The sequence below is a fragment of the Anomaloglossus baeobatrachus genome, chromosome 4 (assembly GCF_048569485.1).
Source record: "Anomaloglossus baeobatrachus isolate aAnoBae1 chromosome 4, aAnoBae1.hap1, whole genome shotgun sequence".
NCBI classification, from domain to species: Eukaryota; Metazoa; Chordata; class Amphibia; order Anura; family Aromobatidae; genus Anomaloglossus; species Anomaloglossus baeobatrachus.
Genome location: NC_134356.1, coordinates 427,068,760 through 427,091,174, shown reverse-complemented (window position 1 = coordinate 427,091,174; position 22,415 = coordinate 427,068,760). Strand labels below are relative to the sequence as shown.

General features: G+C 47.6%; 1 protein-coding gene across 1 annotated transcript in view; it reads left to right on the top strand.

Moving 5' to 3' along the window:
• Positions 1-22,415, top strand: part of DENND6B (DENN domain containing 6B) — an 81,240-nt gene that overhangs the window by 33,066 nt on the left and 25,759 nt on the right. Inside the window, exons 6-12 of the mRNA XM_075345412.1 lie at positions 2,080-2,185; positions 2,442-2,521; positions 4,129-4,188; positions 13,487-13,542; positions 13,687-13,809; positions 15,586-15,681; positions 21,867-21,961. Coding sequence (XP_075201527.1) covers positions 2,080-2,185; positions 2,442-2,521; positions 4,129-4,188; positions 13,487-13,542; positions 13,687-13,809; positions 15,586-15,681; positions 21,867-21,961 — 616 coding nt within the window. The remainder of the gene's footprint in view (positions 1-2,079; positions 2,186-2,441; positions 2,522-4,128; positions 4,189-13,486; positions 13,543-13,686; positions 13,810-15,585; positions 15,682-21,866; positions 21,962-22,415) is intronic.

The following is a 22,415-nucleotide window of genomic DNA, read 5'->3' as shown; positions in this document are numbered from 1 at the left end:
CTGGATGCGAGAAAAAAACATGCTGCGATTTTCTGCGAGAGCCGTATCACTCGCACCCATTCAAATCTATGGGTGCAAGAGAAATATTGGACTGCACTCTGATGTTATCCCAGTACAGTGCAATATACGCACAGTCTGACAATGGAATAGATGGGGGGATTAACCCCTCCTTCTCCTCTGCAGCGCCTGCCCTCAACTTCACAGCTGTGACCCGATTGCAAGATCAGGTCACAGTCGCATGACACTCGGCTCGCGCTTGAAGCAGAGCCTGAGCCGGGGGTCATTAGCATATCGCATCCAATGCTGTCGCATTGGATGCCATACGTTCATGTGAGTACAGCCTTAAAGGGAACTTGTCAGGTGCAATATGCACCCAGAACCACGAGCAGTTCTGGGTGCATATTGCTAATCCCTGCCTAACTGTCCCTGTATACAGTAGCATAGATAAAGAGATCTTTAGAAAACGTATTTTTAAAGATCTTTTACCGTATGCTAATGAGCGAGGGCATTAGTTTCCTGGGCATTAGTTCCCTGGCCAGTCACCCCTCATTAGCATGTTAGTACGCACCTGTGGGTGTGGTATCATGCTAATGAATACGCAGGGTCAGAGGATGATCTCACTCACCTCTCCGCCGCCATCGCTGGATTTCAGCTCAGTGCGCATGACCCCGGAGTTTGGGTTATGCGCACTATGAAGTCGGGTGTATGCGTCCTGGCTTCAAACTGAAGTAGTGCGCATGACCGAAACTCCAGGGTCATGCGCACTGAGCCGAAATCCAGCGATGGTGGCGGAGAGGTGAGTGAGATCATCCTGTGACGCTGTGTATTCATTAGCATGTTAGCACAACAACAGGGGTGTACTAACATGCTAATGAGGGGCGACTGGCCGGGGAACTAACGCCCAGGGGGCTAGTGCCCTTGCTCAATAGCATACGGTAAAAGATCTTTAGAAATACTTTTTCTAAAGATCCCTTTATCTATGCTAGTGTATACAGGGACAGTTAGGCAGGAATTACTAATATACACCCAGAACTGCTCGTGGATCTGGTTGTATATTGGACCTGACAGGTTATCCTTAAAGGCGAATTTCTAGAATTGATCGAGTACATAACTACCGTATTCGTACTTGCTGTACTTATAACGAGTACTGGCTATATCCACCTATATGATCTCTCTTGTATTTAATCATTTTTAGATACAGTCGTGGTAGAAAGTGCAGGCACCCTTGAAAATGTTACAGAAATTGAAATATTTCTCCCATAAAATTATTGCAATTGCACGTTTTGTTATATATTTTCTTTATGTGTATTGAAACAAGACAAAAAAAAAAATCTGAAAAAAAAGGCAAATTGGACATAATTTTATACAAAACCCCCAAAATTGTATGGACAAAATTGTTGTCACCCTCAACTTAATATTTGGTTGCACACCCTTTGGAATAAATAATTGTAATTGGTCGATTCGAACTATGAGCAGGGCAGGACCTCACTGTCAGCTAGTGTAGATGACGTAGAATGCATCATCCACACTAGCTTCAGAAGGAGGACAAAGATGGCCAAAAGAGGAGGCGCGGAACCCGAAAAACAGAGACGCCCATCCGACCAGTCTGCTGTGCATCGACCGTTAGGTAAGTATTATGAACATCCGGTGACAGGTTCCCTTTAAGTTCCTTCTTATGTGTAAGGCTACTTTCACACTTCAGTCTTTTTCCATCAGTCACAATCCGTTGCCTTGAGAAAATATGGTATCCTGCAAAATATTTTGCAGGATTCAGTTTTTTCCCCATAGACTTGTATTAACGACGGATTGCGACTGATGGCCTTGCGTTGCATCCTTTGCGCGATGGATCAGTGGTGGAATGACTGAAGATCACATTAAGTTCACCTGAAAAGGTTAGAGACCATTTTAGAGTCATCCTGAAATTTCACTCGAAAGCCAAATGTCCCCAACTTTTTGTGAGTATTGTATGTACCATTTGAGGTTTCATTTAATTATACAAATCCATGTCCACTTTTACATTCATCGGTTCTTTTACTGTCCAATGAGCACTGAATTCATATTTATCTGCTTTCTTTTTAGTCTCTAGTTCTTCTCTCCAGTTTACCTTACACCAATTTGTTTCACACACTCCTGCAACTTATTGCTCCCGAATATTTTAACAAATTGGAGCCTTGTCTTGAAGCTGGTAAGATATGAATGGAAAATGTGAATTGAAAAAATGTATATGTGTTTGTGTGTATAGTGAAGTAATAGACAAACGTGACCACTGTTCCTCTCACTTCTATGCATCTATGGGAGTGATAGCATGCCTCCCATAGACAGTGAATACAGTGGTGGCTTTGGAACTTTTAGGATAGTAACATACTGGGCTGAAGATGGTAAAATTATTGTCTTTATAACATATTTATATGCTGACAAAAACAATTTTTCTTTTGGTCTAGTTTGTAATCAGATAGATCGATGGCCATTTCCTGGGCCAGGACTTTCCCTTTCATTGCCGATCATGGGACTTGTCCTGCAGGTACTTTTGTCATAGCACTGTCTATCACCCAACATACTGTGTATATACAACTTTCTTAATTGTAGAGAATACTTTTATTAAACTGATATTTCCACTCTAGACATTTATGGCATATTGATAAGCAATTTAACCCCACGTGATCTAGATTTTTATGATATTACTGAGTTCTGGCCTATTATTAATTTATGAAATATTCTTAAAATTCATTGTGCTTTGTGAAGTCTGAACCCTGCAGATTGGAATAGGTGGTGCTAGAGATCCTGTCCTCTTCCACTTTGAAGAGACAATTTGCACACCTAAAGAGGAGGTCCACTACAAAGCATAGTGGCCATATCGATTTAAAGCAGGGAAATACCTTATTTTTCCAATTCAACCTGTGCGCAGCGCTATCGCTGTCCGATCACACCCATCACGTGACCCCCGGCTGCTGTAACCTCTGATGTCTGGTGATTTCACATCAACTTACGGAACTGGAAGTTCACCCGACATCACCAAGGCGGGACCCAGGCTCCCTGAGCGGCTGGGCTGTGGGCGGAGTTTCATCGCACGTCACAGTCCAGCAACTTGCGCACTCTTACCTTCACCGCAGCGTGCCACAAGCACATGAGATGCTGAGACGTGGGATGAAACTCTGCCCTCAGCCCTGTCACCCAAGGAGACTGGGTCCTGCCTCGGTGATGTTGAGTCAACTTCCAATTCCGAACGTTGACGTGAAATCACCGGACATCAGAGGTCACTGCAGCCTGGGTCACATGATGGGGATGAGCAGACAGCAATAGTGCCATTCCCAGGAAGAATTGGAAAAAGAAGGTATTTAGAAAAAGCCTTCTTTCCTGCTTTAAATTGATGTGGCCACTATGCATTGTAGTGGACTACCTCTATAAGTTTGCAGAGGAACATTGCACGGCTTATAAAAATCCTTATGTGGAGTTTGCACACTCCACAAGTAGAAACTCAGGATACGTGCCCACAGTCAGTGTTCACAACATTTTGAATGCATGTTTCAGCTGCGTCCAAAACGCTGCGTTGTACAGTACAAGCACCGTGGAAGGGAGTTCTAGAAATCGCATGCCCACTGCGCATGTACTGTCCGCAGCGTAAACTGACCTGTGGTGTGGCTTTCTGAGCCACAAGCATGCCAATTCTTTGCTGCAGAGTGGCAAGTGTCCTCCACAGAGAGAACAGAAGAGAGAGACTGCAACTGCTTGAGCCCAGAGGAGACTTGCGGTCCCGCAGGTCAGGACCCGCCGCATCCAGGATGCAGTGGGTCCTGATCGTGTGCACATACCCTTTGGCTTCCTGTCAGAGGCATCTAACCCAGCCAAATCAGATGCATACTTTGCATTGATGAATAGCAATCATTCCAAAACACATGTTTACAAATGGAGTTTTTGGTTTGGCTTCTTATCCTAAGTCATAAGGCAAGGGTCAATGTTGAATTTTAGAATTGCTACTTCTAATAGGTGGCATTAGTGTTCCTGTCGTCTTCTTCTCTGAAGAGTCCATTTGTATCCCTACAAATCAGACATTTATGACATCTGATTGACTTATAAAGTTTGTCTCTGTCTGCCTGTTCATTGAACTACAGTCTGTATATTTTCTTTTAGGTTAAAATTCCAAATCAGACTGATCTGATGGAAACTAATGTTATTACTGATCATCCCAAGGTGAGTGATGCACAAGCTTTGTGGACTTATATTTTCTCCATTTATGTGAATATTTAGTCAGACATGTATGGTACATGCAGGCAACGACACAGCAAAAACTACGCTTGGTTTATCTGTGGTTCTGATATGTGGTTTTCAGTACAAGCAAAGCACATGTTTTTTATGGCCTTCACCCGTACTTGCCATGTGCCCAAAATCCACATTGTAAAATAACACTAAAATTGCAGTATAGCCGTGTGTATCCTCCTATGCAGTTCCTGGCCAGACACCGCAGTTGTTTTTTCTGTCCCTGTTATTGATCACAGCTGTAGCTGACACAAAGTGATTAATAGAGCAGCGTACATGATCATATACATGTGAGGATTGATACAATCACCTGATCCTAACGATATAAATCTCACCGATGCGATCATTATTAGTTACAGTAATAAATGTTAAAGAGTAACTAAACTTAATTTTTTTTTAACAATTTTGTCCTGCATGGAATGTTTTGAAACTTTGCAAATCCATATATTCATGAAACAAATTCCTTGTAAGTGGCTTGCAAATCCCTGCTTTTTCCCATTCTATTCGCCTGTTTTTATTTGCATTGATATCATAACATACTTATTTGGAGTACAGATGATGGCAGTGAAAGAATAATCAGCAGCTGTCTCCTCCTGAGTGTTCTGTTTATGAGTACAATCTCCTGCAGCAGCTTATCTGTAGAGCTAGTGAAACACAGGTGCAGAGCTGACCCATCACTGCCATCATCTGTACTCCCAATAACTAGTGACATGGCCAAAACATTTTAGTCTGGTACAAATTTAGGCTTTCACAAAGTTTGCTACTTCTGTGTTTTTAGATCTTTTTGACAAGTATTTCTATAGTTACTGATGGACAATTATTTATTAGAGTATTTCATAAATTACATTTAGTATATGTAAAGACTCAATATTTACAGCATTGGCCCTTCTTTATCAAAACTTCTACAATTCTCCCTGGCAGCTGAATATCACCTATTCGGTGCTTAGAGTTTATCACCATTTCTGTGTTTTTATTTGTCCACCCGCTTTTTGAGGATTGACCACAGGTCATCGGACTGAAGTAAAATTCTTTTGTTTTTTGGCCATCACTGTACATTCTGATATAAATGTATCTGAAAGCAGGCAGACTGGAGAAAGCTGGGGTTTGGAAGCCACGTACAGTGAACCTTGGATTAAGGGGTACTTTGCATGCTGCGACATCGCTAGCCAATGCTTGCGATGCCGAGCGCGATAGTACCCGCTCCCGTCGCAGCTGCGATATCTTGTGATAGCTGCCGTAGCGAACATTATCGCTAGGGCAGCTTCACACGCACTTACCTGCCCTGCGACGTTGCTCTGGCCGGCAACCCGCCTCCTTCCTAAGGGGGCGGGTCGTGCGGCGTCACAGCGACGTCACACGGCAGGCGGCCAATAGAAACGGAGGGGCGGAGATGAGTGGGACGTAAACATCCCGCCCACCTCCTTCCTTCCGCATAGCCGGAGGAGGCAGGTAAGGAGAAGTTCCTCGCTCCTGCGGCTTCACACACAGCGATGTGTGCTGCCGCAGGAACGAGGAACAACATCGTATCTCCTATTGGTGCGACATTATGAAAATGACCGACACTACACAGATCACCGATTTACGACGCTTTTGCGATCGTTTATCAGCGCATCTAGGCTTTACACGTTGCGACATCGTTACCGGCGCCGGATGTGCGTCACTTTCGATTTAACCCCGACAATATCGCAGTAGCGATGTCGCAGCGTGCAAAGTACCCCTAAGAGTAACTTGGTTTGAGAGCGTTTTGTAAGATAAGAAAAGCTTTTTAAAAAATTGTAACTTGGTTTAAGAGCAATGCTTTGCAAGAAGAGCAAATACTCACCATGTACACTTCTGGTTCCGTCCTGTCACCATGCCCTGACTCGCTCTGGAGGTAATTTTCTGTACATATGTACTGTATACCATTGTACAGTATATACTATATAGCATGTCTATCAATTTGCATTTGTGGACACAATATTGTACGTTCTTTCTGCTAACCAGTGCAGCACATTGCTTGTACTGTAATCTGCCTGTGCAGTATTCCTGCCCCACATTTGGTTTAGTTCTGCCCTTATTTTGGGGAGAAAAGATTTGGGTTGTGTTTTTTGTGTATTGTACTAGAATAAAGGTTGTCGTCTTTATACTTAATTTTCTCTCTATAGTGAACATCCCGCACACCAACACTTCTATTGTAAGCTAACGTGCAGTTTAATTTGTTTTTATTTTACTGTACTGTACAGCATTTTGTATTAATTTTCTATAAATACAGTACATTATTTTGTATTACTGTAATGTTTGTATAAATACAGTAAAACATTTTGGGTTGTGGAACGAATTGTCAGCCTTTCAGTTATTTCCTATGGGAAAATTTGCTTTGATATAAGAGTAACTTGGTTTAAGAGCTCACTCCCGGAATGAATTATGCTCATAATCCAAGGTTCCACTGTAAATACAATTCTTTTACAGTAATGAAAACAAATCTCCTAGTAACATGATTTGCAAAGTTTCATAACCTTCCATGCTGGACAAAATTATGAATGAAGAAAAAAAGTGATATTAAGTAAAGTAATTAAATACTGAGTAAAACAGAATGTATAACTACATTCGTAGATGTTTGTATGTTTTAATCGGTAGCGGGTACCATATCTCTTATAGGGTGAGCTCACCAGGGCACCAAATGAGAGTGTTCTACAGATGGTAACAGAACTTTTGCATAATGATGCTTTTTATTTAGGCACTTTGTTATTTTCATATGTTGCACATATTGTCAAAAACCATCATGTAATCACCTTAACCCATCATTTAGGCTGCATGTAAGAAGCAATCGTTGCAAATACTCACTATTTACATTAGTAAAGAAGCCTCCCATACTATGTAGATTTATGCCAAAGTGGTAGGAAAGCTACAAAAAAGAATCTTGTGTAGTTTCTTTTAAGGTCCAGTCACACATAACGAGATCGTTACTACGTCACAGTTTCCGGATCGTTGTTAAATTGTTGGTGAGATGTCACACAGTCATTTTCCCAACGACTTTAGTAACGATGCAGCGACCTGTATAACGATCTCGTTGGGACCCTGTCACACAGCAGCTATGTAACGATTCTGACCTCGAATAGGGGTGTAGTGTTTGACGCTGTAAGCCTCGTAGGCGTGCATATGCGTCGCCTTTTCCACACCCCTCCGCTCCGATTGGTGGCCAATACTGCGTTCTGATTAGGCAGCCGGCCTAGAAGGCAACTGTGACGACATGGACTCTCATGGGTTAAAAAGTTTCTTAACATTCAGCCAGACTATTGTTCTTATGTTTGCTAAGTCATGTTTGCTTAGCTATTGCTCTCCAGACGTTTCCAGTAACCATTGTATTGTAGTTGTGTATTGATAATGTAATTACCTTAGTAGCCATTGTCTAGTCGGTGACTTGCCGACTCCATGTAGATATACTGAGTCTTTCTATGCACATCATTTAAATGAACATTATGCATGCAGCTTGAAATTCATCCAATGGGAGAAGCAATCTTGTCCAACCAATTGATGAGGACGCAGTGTATCCTAAGGGAAGGTTATGGCTATAAAAGGGACTTCTTTAAGCCACCAGGGTTGATGAAGGTTGATGGATGCTGATGGATCCAGTCTAAGCTCTTTGGAGCTGACTAGAGGATCAGGATATCTTATGGCTTCAATCTAGGGACTCCGGATCCGGTTGGAGACCATATCCACAGCCTAGGGATTTCGACTCCGGCTGCCAGGATTGTAACATCATACCAGGACTACCTAAGGAGGACACTCAGGTTGGGACAGTTCAGTCACCTGGTACAGACTTTGCAGACCTCACACAGCTTCCTAAATCTGGCGTTATTCCTTTCTCGGTGGGTGCCCGCCAAAAGCGGGGTGCTGCTGGACTGGAGTAAGCGGCCCTGGAAGCTCTGAGGCATGGACATTCTAAATCCCTGGTGAGCCAGCGGAAGGGTGAGACTCTGTTGCCTGTTACATTTGTGTGTTTTGCTGGTTATGAGTTATGTGCCGTTACACCGTACACCAGCTAACCTCCATCCCCACATCCAGACGGTCAAGGTTGGTGATATACAGGCTCAGGGACTTCGAGACTCGGGATCTTCCATCACCCTGGTCAGCCCAGATATTGTTCCCACAGAACAACATTTACCTGGCCGCCAAGTGACCATCACACTTGCTGGGGGCCAGCGCTCGAACATCCCTCTGGCACGAGTGCAGTTGGACTGGGGAACTGACCAAGGAGAGGTTGAAGTGGGGCTCATGGACGGCCTCCCCACCCCTGTAATTTTGGGAAATGACCTAGAACAAGGACTATCCAGCCAGTTTATCACCGCCATCACCCGCAGCCAAGCCAAACACCATCCTGGTGCAGGTCTTTCTTCCAGCCCATCAGAGGAGAACCCAACTCCTCAATCTTCAGCCTCCTCATCAGAGCCAACAAATGTGAGTACATCAGACCCAACTGTGGCCATTGATTGGGGGAGATAGATCGTAAGGAGTTCAGGGAAGCTCAACTGTCAGACCCCACCTTAGAGCTTATCCGTAGTGCGGCCGCCCAACCTGGGGGAGGAAATCAGGGGGAGGTATATAGATGGGAAAAAGGCCTCTTATATCGGGAGAAGCCCGCATCCTGCCCAGAAAAACCCTGGACCCGTGTACATCAGCTTGCGGTACCCCAGCAATACCGACCCCAACTATTGCGTTTAGCTCATGATGTTCCTGCGGCTGGGCACATGGGGATCAAAAAGACTCGGGCCCGCCTGCTGCGTAGTTTTTTCTGGCCAAGGGTCACTCAAGAAGTGCAAAAATACAGAGCCTCTTGCCCAGTGTGTCAGCGTATGGGGGGAGCCCCATGCCGTGCCCCACTTCAACCCATGCCCTTGATAGGAGAACCGTTCCAGAGAGTTGCCATTGATATAGTAGGCCCCTTAGCCATCCCCAGCCGCAGTGGAAAAAGATTCATCCTCACCCTGGTAGACTTTGCCACCCGTTACCCAGAAGCCGTTGCCTTAACCTCCATAGATGCAGAGCACGTGGCTCAAGCTCTACTGGACATCTTTAGCCAGGTAGGGTTTCCACAGGAAGTATTGACCAGGGGGCACAGTTCCAAAGTGAACTGATTCACACACTGTGGGAAAAACATGGAGTCCGCCCCATGCGCACAACCCCCTACCATCCTGAAACAAATGGATTGTGTGAGCGCTTCAACAAAACGCTCAAACAGCTCATTAGCCGATATGTGGAGTCCGAGGGGGGAAACTGGGAGGAAAAACCTGCAGCAGCTCCTTTTTGCTTACGGGAGGTGCCGCAGAACTCCACTGGGTTCTCTCCCTTTGAATTGCTGTACGGCCGAAAAGTACGAGGGCCCCTAGAGCTGGTACGAGAGAGTTGGGAGGGCACCTTCCCCACAGAAGAGGTTCCCATACTGGACTATGTTCAAAAGTTTAGGGAAAGGATGAGGCACCTCATGGCGTTAGCCCATGGGAATTTAGAATTGGCTCAGGAAAGGCAAAAACGATGTTACGACCGCACTGCCCGGCCCCGAGAATTTGCCTGTGGACAGAAGGTCCTAGTACTAGTACCGGTGCGGAAAAACAAGCTGCAAGCCATGTGGGCGGCTCCATTCACCATTACCAAGAAATGTGGCAATACTGACTACACCGTGGCCCTGGATCGAGCAGGTGTTCGTGAGCGTACCTACCACATCAACAGGCTAAAAGCTTATGAGGAACGAGAAGTCACCAATTTAGCAGTTTGCTGTCCAGAGTTAGATGATCCAGAGTTGGACCAGATCCCAGACCTATTAGTGGACTCCAAAAGGGAAATGGGGGTAAAAGATGTATCACTAGGGGAGCAGCTTTGTCCATCACAGAAGCGACAGATATCAGACATACTCGGAACATATGAAACCCTGTTCACAAGTCAGCCTGGTAGAACCCCCCTGGTCCAGCATCATGTCAATACAGGAGCAGCCACCCCACTAAGACAACCCGCCTACCGGGTGACCCGCTCCTGTGTTGGCAATAATGAAGGCCGAGGTGGATGACATGGTAAATATGGGAGTCACAGTCCCCTCCCATAGCCCATGGGCTGCCAGTGTGGTATTGGTGCCAAAAAAGGACAAGAGTACTCGTTTCTGTGTGGACTATAGATGGCTCAATGAGGTCACGATTACAGATGCTTACCCCATGTCCCGGGTGGATGAACTACTAGATAGGTTACGGGGGTCTCGGTTTATATCTACCCTCGATTTGAGCAAGGGATACTGGCAGATCCCGCTCACAAAAGACGCTCAAGAGAAATCGGCCTTCATAACCCCTTTTGGCCTCTTTGAGTTTACCAGCATGCCTTTTGGGATGAAAAACGCCCCAGCCACCTTCCAGAGGATGGTAGACCATTTACTAGAGGGATGTCAGGGGTATGCCCAGGCCTATTTGGATGACATCGCTATCTTCAGCGACACTTGGGAAGAGCATCTTCAGCATGTGTCCCAGGTGCTGCAGAGGGTAGCCAAAGCCCAGCTCACCATCCGACCTGACAAATGCCAAATGGGGATGGCCGAAGTGCTATACCTGGGACATCGGGTGGGAAGTGGGTGCATTCGTCCCAAACCTGCAAAAGTAGAAGCCATTATCCAGTGGCCACGCCCGGTCAATCAAAAACAGGTCCGTGCGTTTCTAGGAACCGCAAACTACTATCGAAAGTTTATCCCCAATTACAGTACCATAGCAAAACCGCTCACTGACCTCACAACCAAAAGATATGCCCGTAACCTTATCTGGACCCCAGAATGTGAAACTGCGTTCCTCCAATTGAAAGACCGGCTAGCCCAAAGCCCAGTCTTGACTGCTCCTGACTTCCGTCGCAGATTCATTGTCCAAACAGACGCGTCGGACACAGGACTAGGAGCTGTACTTAGCCAAGTGGGGGACAACGGTGAGGAACATCCGATAGCTTACCTCTCCCGGAAACTGTTGGACCGAGAGAGGGCTTATGCCACCGTAGAAAAAGAATGCCTGGCCATAGTCTGGGCCCTAAAAAAATTGCAGCCCTACCTCTATGGCAATGAGTTCACAGTCCTCACTGACCACAATCCATTGAGTTGGCTAAATCGCACTGCCGGGGACAACGGACACTTGCTCAGGTGGAGTCTGGCATTACAATCTTACAATTTTTCCATCTCCCATAAACAAAGCAAGAACCATGGAAATGCGGATGGGCTTTCCCGACAAGAGGAGAAGGATGATCGGAAGCCTATCATGTCTGGCTAATATTAAGAAGGGGGAGGAATGTGACGACATGGACTCTCATGGGTTAAAGTTTCTTAACATTCAGCCAGACTATTGTAATCCTAGGGATTTCGACTCCGGCTGCCAGGATTGTAACATCATACCAGGACTACCTAAGGAGGACACTCAGGTTGGGACAGTTCAGTCACCTGGTACAGACTTTGCAGACCTCACACAGCTTCCTAAATCTGGCGTTATTCCTTTCTCGGTGGGTGCCCGCCAAAAGCGGGGTGCTGCTGGACTGGAGTAAGCGGCCCTGGAAGCTCTGAGGCATGGACACTCTAAATCCCTGGTGAGCCAGCGGAAGGGTGAGACTCTGTTGCCTGTTACATTTGTGTGTTTTGCTGGTTATGAGTTATGTGCCGTTAATTGTTTGGGGATCCAATAAAGTCTAATTATTGTGGTTCCCTCACCCTGTGTTGTCTGAGTAGTGTTACGCCCACGGTTAAGGAGGCCGGCGTTCAGTTGGCAACTTTGTATCGCTTCATCCTTTGTCCCTTTTTTGAGCCTTGCTTTGAGGATAGAACCTGCGACTCCACCCGCATTTATTCATACTTTGTTCCCGCTTGCTTGCTTTTCGGATCGAAGCTGCATCTGCACCTCGATTCATCCCTCCTTCGTTCTATCCTCAAAGCAAGGCTCAAAAAGGAACAAAGCATGAAGTGTTACCCAATCAGAACGCAGTACTGTTCTCAGCGCCAACGAATCGGTACAGAGGGCGCGCAGAAAAGGTGACGCAACTACACGCTTACATGTCACACTTTAAGTTCGTATCTAGGTTGTTAATGAGATCGTTGGTAGGTGTCAAACATACAGATCCATCCTGCCGAGCAGACCTCCAACGAGCCAAAAGTGGCCCAGGACATTTAGCAACGATCAACGATCTCACAGCAGGGGGCAGATCGTTGGTACGTGTCAAACATAACGAGATCGCTGGTGAAGTCCTTGTTTCGTCACAGAAACTGTGACGTAGCAACGATGTCGTTAGCGATCTCGTTATGTGTGAAGTTGCCTTAAGTGTGTTCTAAAACTAGCGGCTATTATTCCTACCTCAGGTGTTGGATTATTTAAAGGGGTTGCCTGAGGCTATGTGTGCACGTCTGCGTTCTGCCGTGACAAATATTCCGCAGCGTTTTGTCACTGCATGTGCGTTTCAAAACGCTGCCGAAAAGCTGCGTTTCGGAAGTATTTGGAGTGCAGAATGGATGCAGAATTTATGCGTTCTGGATGCTTGCTTTGCCATAGAGAGAGTGGGAAAAGCATGCAAAACACACAAAAGAAGTGACATGTTGCTTTTTAGAACGCAGTGATTCGCCCACAAATTTCAGCATGCAAAACGCAACGTGCGCGTGGAATTTGCACAAGTTACATAGACTTTGCTGGGGACACAGAACGCATGCGTTTACGCTGCAGTGCTAGACGCAACGTAAATGCAGGCAATACGCACACGTGCACACACAGCCTTAGGATACAAGTCTACAGACACTCTATGTGCCCGGAGACTTGTTAATCCTCGCAGCGCGCACACTCTCAGGATTCTCTACTGCTGGCACCAGGAGTTGACGGGCACGTGACCCCAAGTATGCTGTCTGCATACATGCACTTACATGCCGACTAGATGTGCGCAGCCTTGCTCAATACAAGTGAATTAAGCAAGGCAGTATACTAGTTAGAATTTGGCTGGAAGTACGAAAATCACACTTGGTGTCGGCACTGGAGAATCCTGGCAGTGCGCACACTGCGCACAGTGAGAATTCACAAATCTGGCGTCACATTTAGCGAATCCAGATTTGTACCCCAAGGCTGGGCAACCCCTTGAAGAAACAGTTCTACCATACATATATGGTTAGAATGTGTCAGATCTCTCTTCCACAAAGTAACAGAAAGGTATATACTGATGATTCTGTCTGATCTCAAATACATTGATCATAACTCTACATTATACACAGGACCGACTTGACCCACCATGCCAAATCTCCAGTATCCATGAGTTGGATCTCTTCAGGTGAGATATGTAATTTATAGATATGCAAACATATTTTCTACAGAAATATCTTCTTACATACCCTCTGGCTTCTATGTACATAAGGGCTTGTTATAACCAATATTACTCCAATATGTAACACCCCTTATTCTCTGTATTACACAGGTCCCTGCAGTCCGTCCTGATGAACCTCCAGTTGCTGTGGGAGCTAGTTTTGCTAGGAGAGCCACTTGTTATTATGGCGCCTTCACCCACCATCTCATCTGAAATTGTACTCGCATTGACTGGGTAATGGACAACTTGTTCTTACATCAGTTTGATGGGAATAGTTTGATAATTTTTGACTAGTAATAGACGCACACGACCCCTTTATAGTTTTCTATGCTAAGAAAAGGTTTTTGATGATAACTGTAAGAATGTCAGTGCAGTGCTTACAAATATATTAAAAAACAAAATTCCAAATCTTGTCACCTCTGCACATTGGCAATTAAAGGGGCCCCAGCTCTCGAGCAAACATTGCCTTCCTTTCACTGGTTACCAGGCACAATGTTTTACTATTTCGGTTAGTTCAGTTGTGGCAGATTTGGTACAAATTTTCACCAGAGATTCAAAACCTCATTCTAATGTGGAAAAATTTGCACCTAATAAAGCACATTAGTGATTTTCAAATCCGCAACATGTTCATGCTCAGCAGCAAAATTTCACTATGGATTTTTCCCTTTGTGAAGTATACGGTGAAATCCACGACCAAATCTGCATTTAACAAAGGTATATTTAGCTGCAGATTCATGTATATCTGTTACGGTCTTGTGGTTCCTTAGGGGTACTTTGCACACTACGACATCGCAGCTGCGATGTCGGTGGGGTCAAATTGAAAGTGACGCACATCCGGCGTCGCTGTCGACATCGGAGTGTGTAAATCGTTTTGGATACGATTAACGAGCGCAAAAGCGTCCAAATTATATCATCGGTGTAGTGTCAGTCATTTCCATAATTTCAGAAGGACCGATGTTACGATGTTGTTCCTCGTTCCTACGGCAGCACACATCGCTGTGTGTGAAGCCGCAGGAGCGAGGAACATCTCCTTACCTGCGTCCCGGCTGCAATGAGGAAGGAAGGATGTGGTCGGGATGTTTATGCCCCGCTCATCTCCGCATATCCGCTTCTATTGGCCGCCTGCCGTGTGACGCCGCACGACCCGCCCCCTTAGGAAGGAGGCGGTTCGCCGGCCAGAGCGACGCCGCAGGGCAGATAAGTGCATGTGAAGCTGCCGCAGCGATAATGTTCGCTACGGCAGCTATCACAAGATATCGCAGCTGCGATGGGGCGGGGACTATCGCACTCGGCATCGCTACCATCGGCTTGCGATGTCGTAGTGTGCAAAGTACCCCTTTAGTAGAGGCTCAACCTAGTACAATTCAATGGGACTGAACTGCTACGAGTAGTTATAGTACCATAAAAAGCCACTACTATAAACGTTCAGCATGCGTTATAAGCCATAACGGGGAAATAGTGTGGTGTAATCAGTAGATTGGCAGGCATACCACAATAGCGAGTCATATCTAACAACTTATTTTATCACAACGTCCAAGGGCAGACAATGGTGGAACCTGCACAGGGGCCCAAGAGGTAAAGAAGCCCACGTCATCCTCAAAAGCTGCAAGCGGCTTCTGACCCAGACACGCAGGCGGGGTGCATTATGATGAAGTATTGGGCTGCAAGAGGCCCATATATTGTTCTTGCCCCTGTAACACATGTATCGCTATCAACTCTTAGAATATTCATAGCCACTTATCACCTTTTGAGACATTCTAAAATGTTTGGTGGCCCATTGCAAACAGCCATGATTGGTGTGGGAATACAGCATTCAATGCTTATCTATACCGCAACAATGATCTGTTACATGATAAGACATTTTATATGTTCTCTCAGCCGGACAACTCCAGAAATAATAATAATAATATTCATAATAATTAAAAAAAAAACTTGCTTAAATAATGCTCAGCCATTGTTTAGGTGATTTTTTTATCCCTTGCTGTATCCTGCATGTTTTTCTATTTACAGATGCATTTCTCCTTTAAAGTTTTTCTCTGATTTCCGTCCATATTTCACTATTCACGATAGTGAATTCAAAGAATATACGACAAGAACACAAGCCCCGTGAGTAAATACATATTCAACTTACATCATTATTTTGTTTCTGAAGAAAATTCAGTGAAATCAAACACTGGCTTAAGAATTCTAAACTCTTAACTAAAGATTATTCGTTCTTTTTAATTTCTTTGTCGCTCCATTGGGAGACCCAGACAATTGGGTGTATAGCTCATGCCTCCGGAGGCCACACAAAGTACCACACCAAAAGTGTAAAGCCCCTCCCCTTCTGCCTATACACCCCCCGTGCATCACGGGTTCCTCAGTTTTCAAGCTTTGTGCGAAGGAGGTCAGACATCCACGCATAGCTCCACTGTTTAGTCAGCAGTAGCTGCTGACTATGTCGGATGGAAGAAAAGAGGGCCCATACTAGGGCCCCCAGCATGCTCCCTTCTCACCCCACTCTTGGCGGTGTTTGTTAAGGTTGAAGTATCCATTGCGGGTACGGAGGCTGGAGCCCACATGCTGCTTTCCTTCCCCATCCCCCTTAGGGCTCTGGGTGAAGTGGGATCCTACCGGTCTCCAGGCACAGGAGTCCGTGCTCCATCCACTGCCACTGGGGTATCTGCTGGATATGGAGCTGAGTATCGTCAGGGACATGGCCCTGCTACGTCAAGGTACTCTGTGTCCTCGTACAGACCGCGCGCAGACACACCGCAGCATTGCTGGGTGTGTTAGTGCGCTGGGGACAACAGCGCTGCGCGCTTGTGCCACTACTCACTACAGCTTTGCTGAGTTAGTTAATGTATTGGGGACTGCCGCGCCGGCCGCTGCTGTCAGTTTTACACTGCGGCACGGCTGGGACTTGTAGTGCGCCGGGGACTTCCGCGCTGGCCGTGCCTCTGGACGGCCGCGCTTATTACTCGAGTCCCCGGCTTTTGCGGCCTAGTCTCGTGGCTTTCCCGCCCCCAGGCCTGCCAGTCAGGGGAGGGTCGGGACGCTGTGCCGGACGTCAGCGCCGAGGGCTGGAGTCTGCTTGCATACTCCAGCCCACTCACTGAACACAGTGGGACGCCAGTTTCCCGCACTTTGTCTGAGGCACGCCCACGGTACGCCCCTCTTCACAGGACGCCGGCAGTTATTCCTGTGTGCAGTCGGAGCTGGAGAGGGGAGACAAGTTCTGGGGGACCCAGACACGGGATTCTGGCGACCACACACCCGCTTTCAGCGGGCGGTAAGCAGCACCTGAAGTGCTGACCCCACTAGAGCCGAAGTGTTCATTTGTACTTTTATGCTTGTATTCTATACATTGCACTGTACGGTCGCTATTCTTGGCTATATACCCTCCTAGATTGCTCAGAGGACAGCATGTCGTCCGCAAAAAAGCAAGGGTGCCAAGGCACAGGCTTTCTATGCTGCTTGTACTGCTTGTGAGGCTGTTCTACCGGCAGGTTCCACTGATCCCCATTGTGTGCAATGTTCGGCCCCTGTGGCACTTGCTCAGCCGGGGTCTCTGCTAGAGGTGACCCAGGGAGAACCACCTGTGAACACTGTCCAGGTGACGGGGACGGAGTTTGCAGTTTTTGCTGATAGATTGTCTGTGACTATGACTAAAATTCTAGAAACTTTGCAGTCCAGACCGGTACCTCAGACCATGGGCACTGTTGAATCATTGCCCCCTGGTCCCCCTCAGTTGGATCAACTCCGGGCTCCGGGGATGTCCCATGCATCCCAGGGTGAGGGCTCTGACACGGACGACAGTCCCAGACGGCCTAAGCGAGCTCGCTGGGAACGGCCCTCGACATCATCACACTGGTCAGGGTCCCAGCAGGAAGACTCTCTGTATGATGAAGCGGAGGTAGCTGATCAGGATTCGGATCCTGAGACCGCTCTCAATCTGGATACACCTGAGGGTGACGCCATAGTGAATGATCTTATAGCGTCCATCAATCGAATGTTGGATATATCTCCCTCAGCTCCTCCAGTGGAGGAGTCAGCTTCACAGCAAGAGAAATTCCATTTCAGGTATCCCAAGCGTAAATTGAGTACTCTTCTGGACCACTCTGACTTCAGGGAGGCAGTCCAGAAACACCACGCTTATCCAGATAAGCGTTTCTCCAAACGCCTTAAGGATACACGTTATCCCTTCCCTCTGACGTGGTCAAGGGCTGGACTCAGTGTCCCAAGGTGGATCCTCCAATCTCCAGAATTGCGGCTAGATCCATAATTGCAGTGGAAGATGGAGCTTCACTCAAGGATGCCACTGACAGACAGATGGAGCTCTGGTTGAAATCCATCTATGAAGCTATCGGCGCGTCTTTTGCTCCAGCATTCGCAGCCGTATGGGCACTCCAAGCTATCTCAGCTGGTCAGGCGCAAATTGACGCACTCACACGTACGTCTGCGCCGCAGGTGGCGTCCATAACCTCTCAAACGACGGCATTTGCGTCCTACGCTATTAATGCCATCCTGGACTCTGCGAGCCGTACGGCGGTTGCAGCCGACAATTCGGTGGCAATACGCAGGGCATTGTGGCTACGGGAATGGAAGGCAGATTCGGCTTCCAAAAAGTGCTTAACCAGTTTGCCATTTTCTGGTGACCGTTTGTTTGGTGAGCGATTGGATGAAATAATCAAGCAATCCAAGGGAAAGGATACATCCTTACCCCAGGCCAAACCAAACATACCCCAACAGAGGAGGGGACAGTCGAGGTTTCGGTCCTTTCGGGGGGCGGGCAGGTCCCAATTCTCCTCGTCCAAAAGGCCTCAGAAGGATCAGACAAAATCCGATTCATGGCGGTCTAAGTCACGTCCTAAAAAGACCGCTGGAGGTGCCGCTACCAAAGCGGCCTCCTCATGACTTTCAGTCTCCTCACACCGCATCCTCGGTCGGTGGCAGGCTCTCCCGCTTTTGCGACACCTGGCTGCCACAGGTAAAAGACCGTTGGGTGAGAGACATTCTGTCTCACGGTTACAGGATAGAGTTCAGCTCTCGTCCTCCGACTCGATTCTTCAGAACATCTCCGCCTCCCGAGCGAGCCGATGCTCTTCTGCAGGCGGTGGACACTCTAAAGGCGGAAGGAGTGGTGATCCCGGTTCCTCTTCAGCAACAGGGTCACGGTTTTTACTCAAACCTGTTTGTGGTTCCAAAGAAAGACGGGTCCTTCCGTCCTGTCCTGGACCTAAAACTGCTCAACAAACACGTAAAGACCAGGCGGTTCCGGATGGAATCCCTTCGCTCCGTCATCGCCTCAATGTCCCAGGGAGACTTCCTTGCATCGGTCGATATCAAAGATGCGTATCTTCACGTACCGATTGCTCCAGAGCATCAGCGCTTCCTGCGTTTCGCCATAGCAGACGAACACCTTCAGTTCGTGGCACTGCCGTTCGGCCTGGCGACAGCCCCACGGGTTTTCACCAAGGTCATGGCTACAGTAGTGGCGGTCCTTCACTCTCAGGGACACTCGGTGATTCCTTACTTAGACGATCTCCTAGTCAAGGCACCCTCTCAAGAGGCATGCCAACACAGCCTCAATGCTACTCTAGAGACTCTCCAGAGTTTCGGTTGGATCATCAATTTTCCAAGGTCAAATCTGACTCCGGCCCAATCACTGACATATCTTGGCATGGAGTTTCATACTCTCTCAGCGATAGTGAAGCTTCCGCTGAACAAACAGCGTTCACTGCAGACTGGGGTGCAATCTCTCCTTCTAGGTCAGTCACACCCCCTGAGACGCCTCATGCACTTCCTAGGGAAGATGGTAGCAGCAATGGAGGCAGTTCCTTTTGCGCAGTTTCATCTGCGCCCACTTCAATGGGACATTCTCCGCAAGTGGGACAGGAAGTCGACGTCCCTCGACAGGAACGTCTCCCTCTCCCAAGCAGCCAAAAAGCTTCCCTTCGGTGGTGGCTTCTTCCCACTTCATCGTCGAAAGGGAAATCCTTCCTACCCCCATCCTGGGCGGTGGTCACGACGGACGCGAGTCTGTCAGGGTGGGGAGCAGTCTTTCTCCACCACAGGGCTCAGGGTACGTGGACTCAGCAGGAGTCCTCCCTTCAGATCAATGTTCTGGAGATCAGGGCAGTGTATCTTGCCCTAAAAGCGTTCCAGCAGTGGCTGGAAGGCAAGCAGATCCGAATTCAGTCGGACAACTCCACAGCGGTGGCTTACATCAACCACCAAGGCGGCACACGCAGTCGTCAGGCTTTCCAGGAAGTTCAGCGGATTCTGATGTGGGTGGAAGCCACGGCCTCCACCATATCCGCAGTTCACATCCCGGGCGTAGAAAACTGGGAAGCAGATTTTCTCAGTCGCCAGGGCATGGACGCAGGGGAATGGTCTCTTCACCCGGACGTGTTTCAGGAGATCTGTTGCCGCTGGGGGATGCCGGACGTCGACCTAATGGCGTCCCGGCACAACAACAAGGTCACTGCATTCATGGCACGATCTCACGATCACAGAGCTCTGGCGGCAGACGCCTTAGTTCAAGATTGGTCGCAGTTTCAACTCCCTTATGTGTTCCCACCTCTGGCACTGTGGCCCAGAGTGATACGCAAGATCAGGTCAGACTGCCGCCACGCCATTCGCGTCGCTCCAGACTGGCCGAGGAGGTCGTGGTACCCGGATCTGTGGCATCTCACGGTGGGCCAACCGTGGGCACTGCCAGACCGTCCAGACTTGCTGTCTCAAGGGCCGTTTTTCCATCTGAATTCTGCGGCCCTCAACCTGACTGTGTGGCCATTGAGTCCTGGATCCTAGCGTCTTCAGGGTTGTCTCAAGAGGTCATTGCCACTATGAGACAGGCCAGGAAACCAACGTCTGCCAAGATCTACCACAGGACGTGGAAGATATTCCTTTCTTGGTGCTCTGATCAGGGATTTTCTCCCTGGCCATTTGCATTGCCCACGTTTCTTTCCTTTCTTCAATCAGGATTGGAAAAAGGTTTGTCGCTCGGCTCCCTTAAGGGACAAGTCTCAGCGCTCTCTGTGTTCTTTCAGAAGCGTCTTGCCAGGCTTTCTCAGGTACGCACGTTCCTGCAAGGGGTTTGTCACATTGTTCCTCCTTACAGGCGGCCGTTAGAACCCTGGGATCTGAACAGGGTTCTGCTGGCCCTTCAGAAGGCACCCTTTGAACCTTTGAAAGATATTTCTCTTTCTCGCCTTTCGCAGAAAGTGGTCTTCCTAGTAGCAGTCACCTCACTTCGGAGAGTGTCTGAGCTAGCAGCGCTGTCATGCAAAGCCCCTTTCCTGGTGTTTCACCAGGACAAGGTGGTGCTGCGCCCGGTTCCGGAATTCCTTCCTAAGGTGGTATCCACCTTTCATCTCAATCAGGATATCTCCTTGCCTTCTTTTTGTCCTCATCCAGTTCGTCAATGTGAAAGGGATTTGCATTTGTTAGATCTGGTGAGAGCACTCAGAATCTACATTTCCCGTACGGCGCCTCTGCGCCGCTCGGATGCACTCTTTGTCCTTGTCGCTGGTCAGCGTAAGGGGTTACAGGCTTCCAAATCCACCCTGGCTCGGTGGATCAAGGAACCAATTCTTGAAGCCTACCGTTCTTCTGGGCTTCCGGTTCCCTCAGGGCTAAAGGCCCATTCTACCAGAGCCGTCGGTGCGTCCTGGGCTTTACGACACCAGGCGACGGCTCAGCAGGTGTGCCAGGCGGCTACCTGGTCGAGCCTGCACACTTTCACCAAACACTATCAGGTGCATGCCTATGCTTCGGCGGATGCCAGCCTAGGTAGACGAGTCCTTCAGGCGGCGGTTGCCCACCTGTAGGAACGGGCCGTTTTACGGCTCTATTATGAGGTATTATTTTACCCACCCAGGGACTGCTTTGGGACGTCCCAATTGTCTGGGTCTCCCAATGGAGCGACAAAGAAGAAGGGAATTTTGTTTACTTACCGTAAATTCCTTTTCTTCTAGCTCCAATTGGGAGACCCAGCACCCGCCCTGTTGTTTTTTCGTGTACACATGTTGTTCATGTTGAATGGTTTCAGTTCTCCGAGATTCTTCGGATTGAAGTTACTTTAAACCAATTTATTTGCTTTCCTCCTTCTTGCTTTTGCACTAAAACTGAGGAACCCGTGATGCACGGGGGGTGTATAGGCAGAAGGGGAGGGGCTTTACACTTTTGGTGTGGTACTTTGTGTGGCCTCCGGAGGCATGAGCTATACACCCAATTGTCTGGGTCTCCCAATTGGAGCTAGAAGAGAAGGAATTTACGGTAAGTAAACAAAATTCCCTTCTTTGCAGTCCTAGCTTGTTACTTGGAGTAACCAATCCTTTCTTCATCAAGACTTTACAGCACTGGCCGCATATCCTTCGTGTTGGAGAACCTCGAGTGTCTGGTAAGCAAACCGCAGTGTGGATGGAGCTTGGATAATATGGTAGTGAGTATCCTAAGAGTTAAAGGGACTCTGTCAGCACAAAATGACTGTTCAAGCTTGGTGCATCTATCTCCACCCGTCTCTCTTTTTTGATTGACAGCTCTGGCTTCATAGAGCCAAAAAAGGGTGGAGATAAAGGGAAAACCAGCAGGTGGGAAGATGCAATTACATGTTTAGCCACGCCATGATGCCCTGAGCACCTGTACTTGTTTTGCATAGTCATTCTGTGCTGACAGAGTCCTTTTAAACTATCACACCTATGTATGGTAATTGGTGCATACTTCCAAACATGACATACACCCATAACAATGCCAGGTTTCACCTTCCATAAAGTAAATGCAAATATAATCCTGGATCAGTAAGGCTAGCCATCCTGTTATTACAATGGTGTCGTTTTTGGCTATGCAGAGGTAAC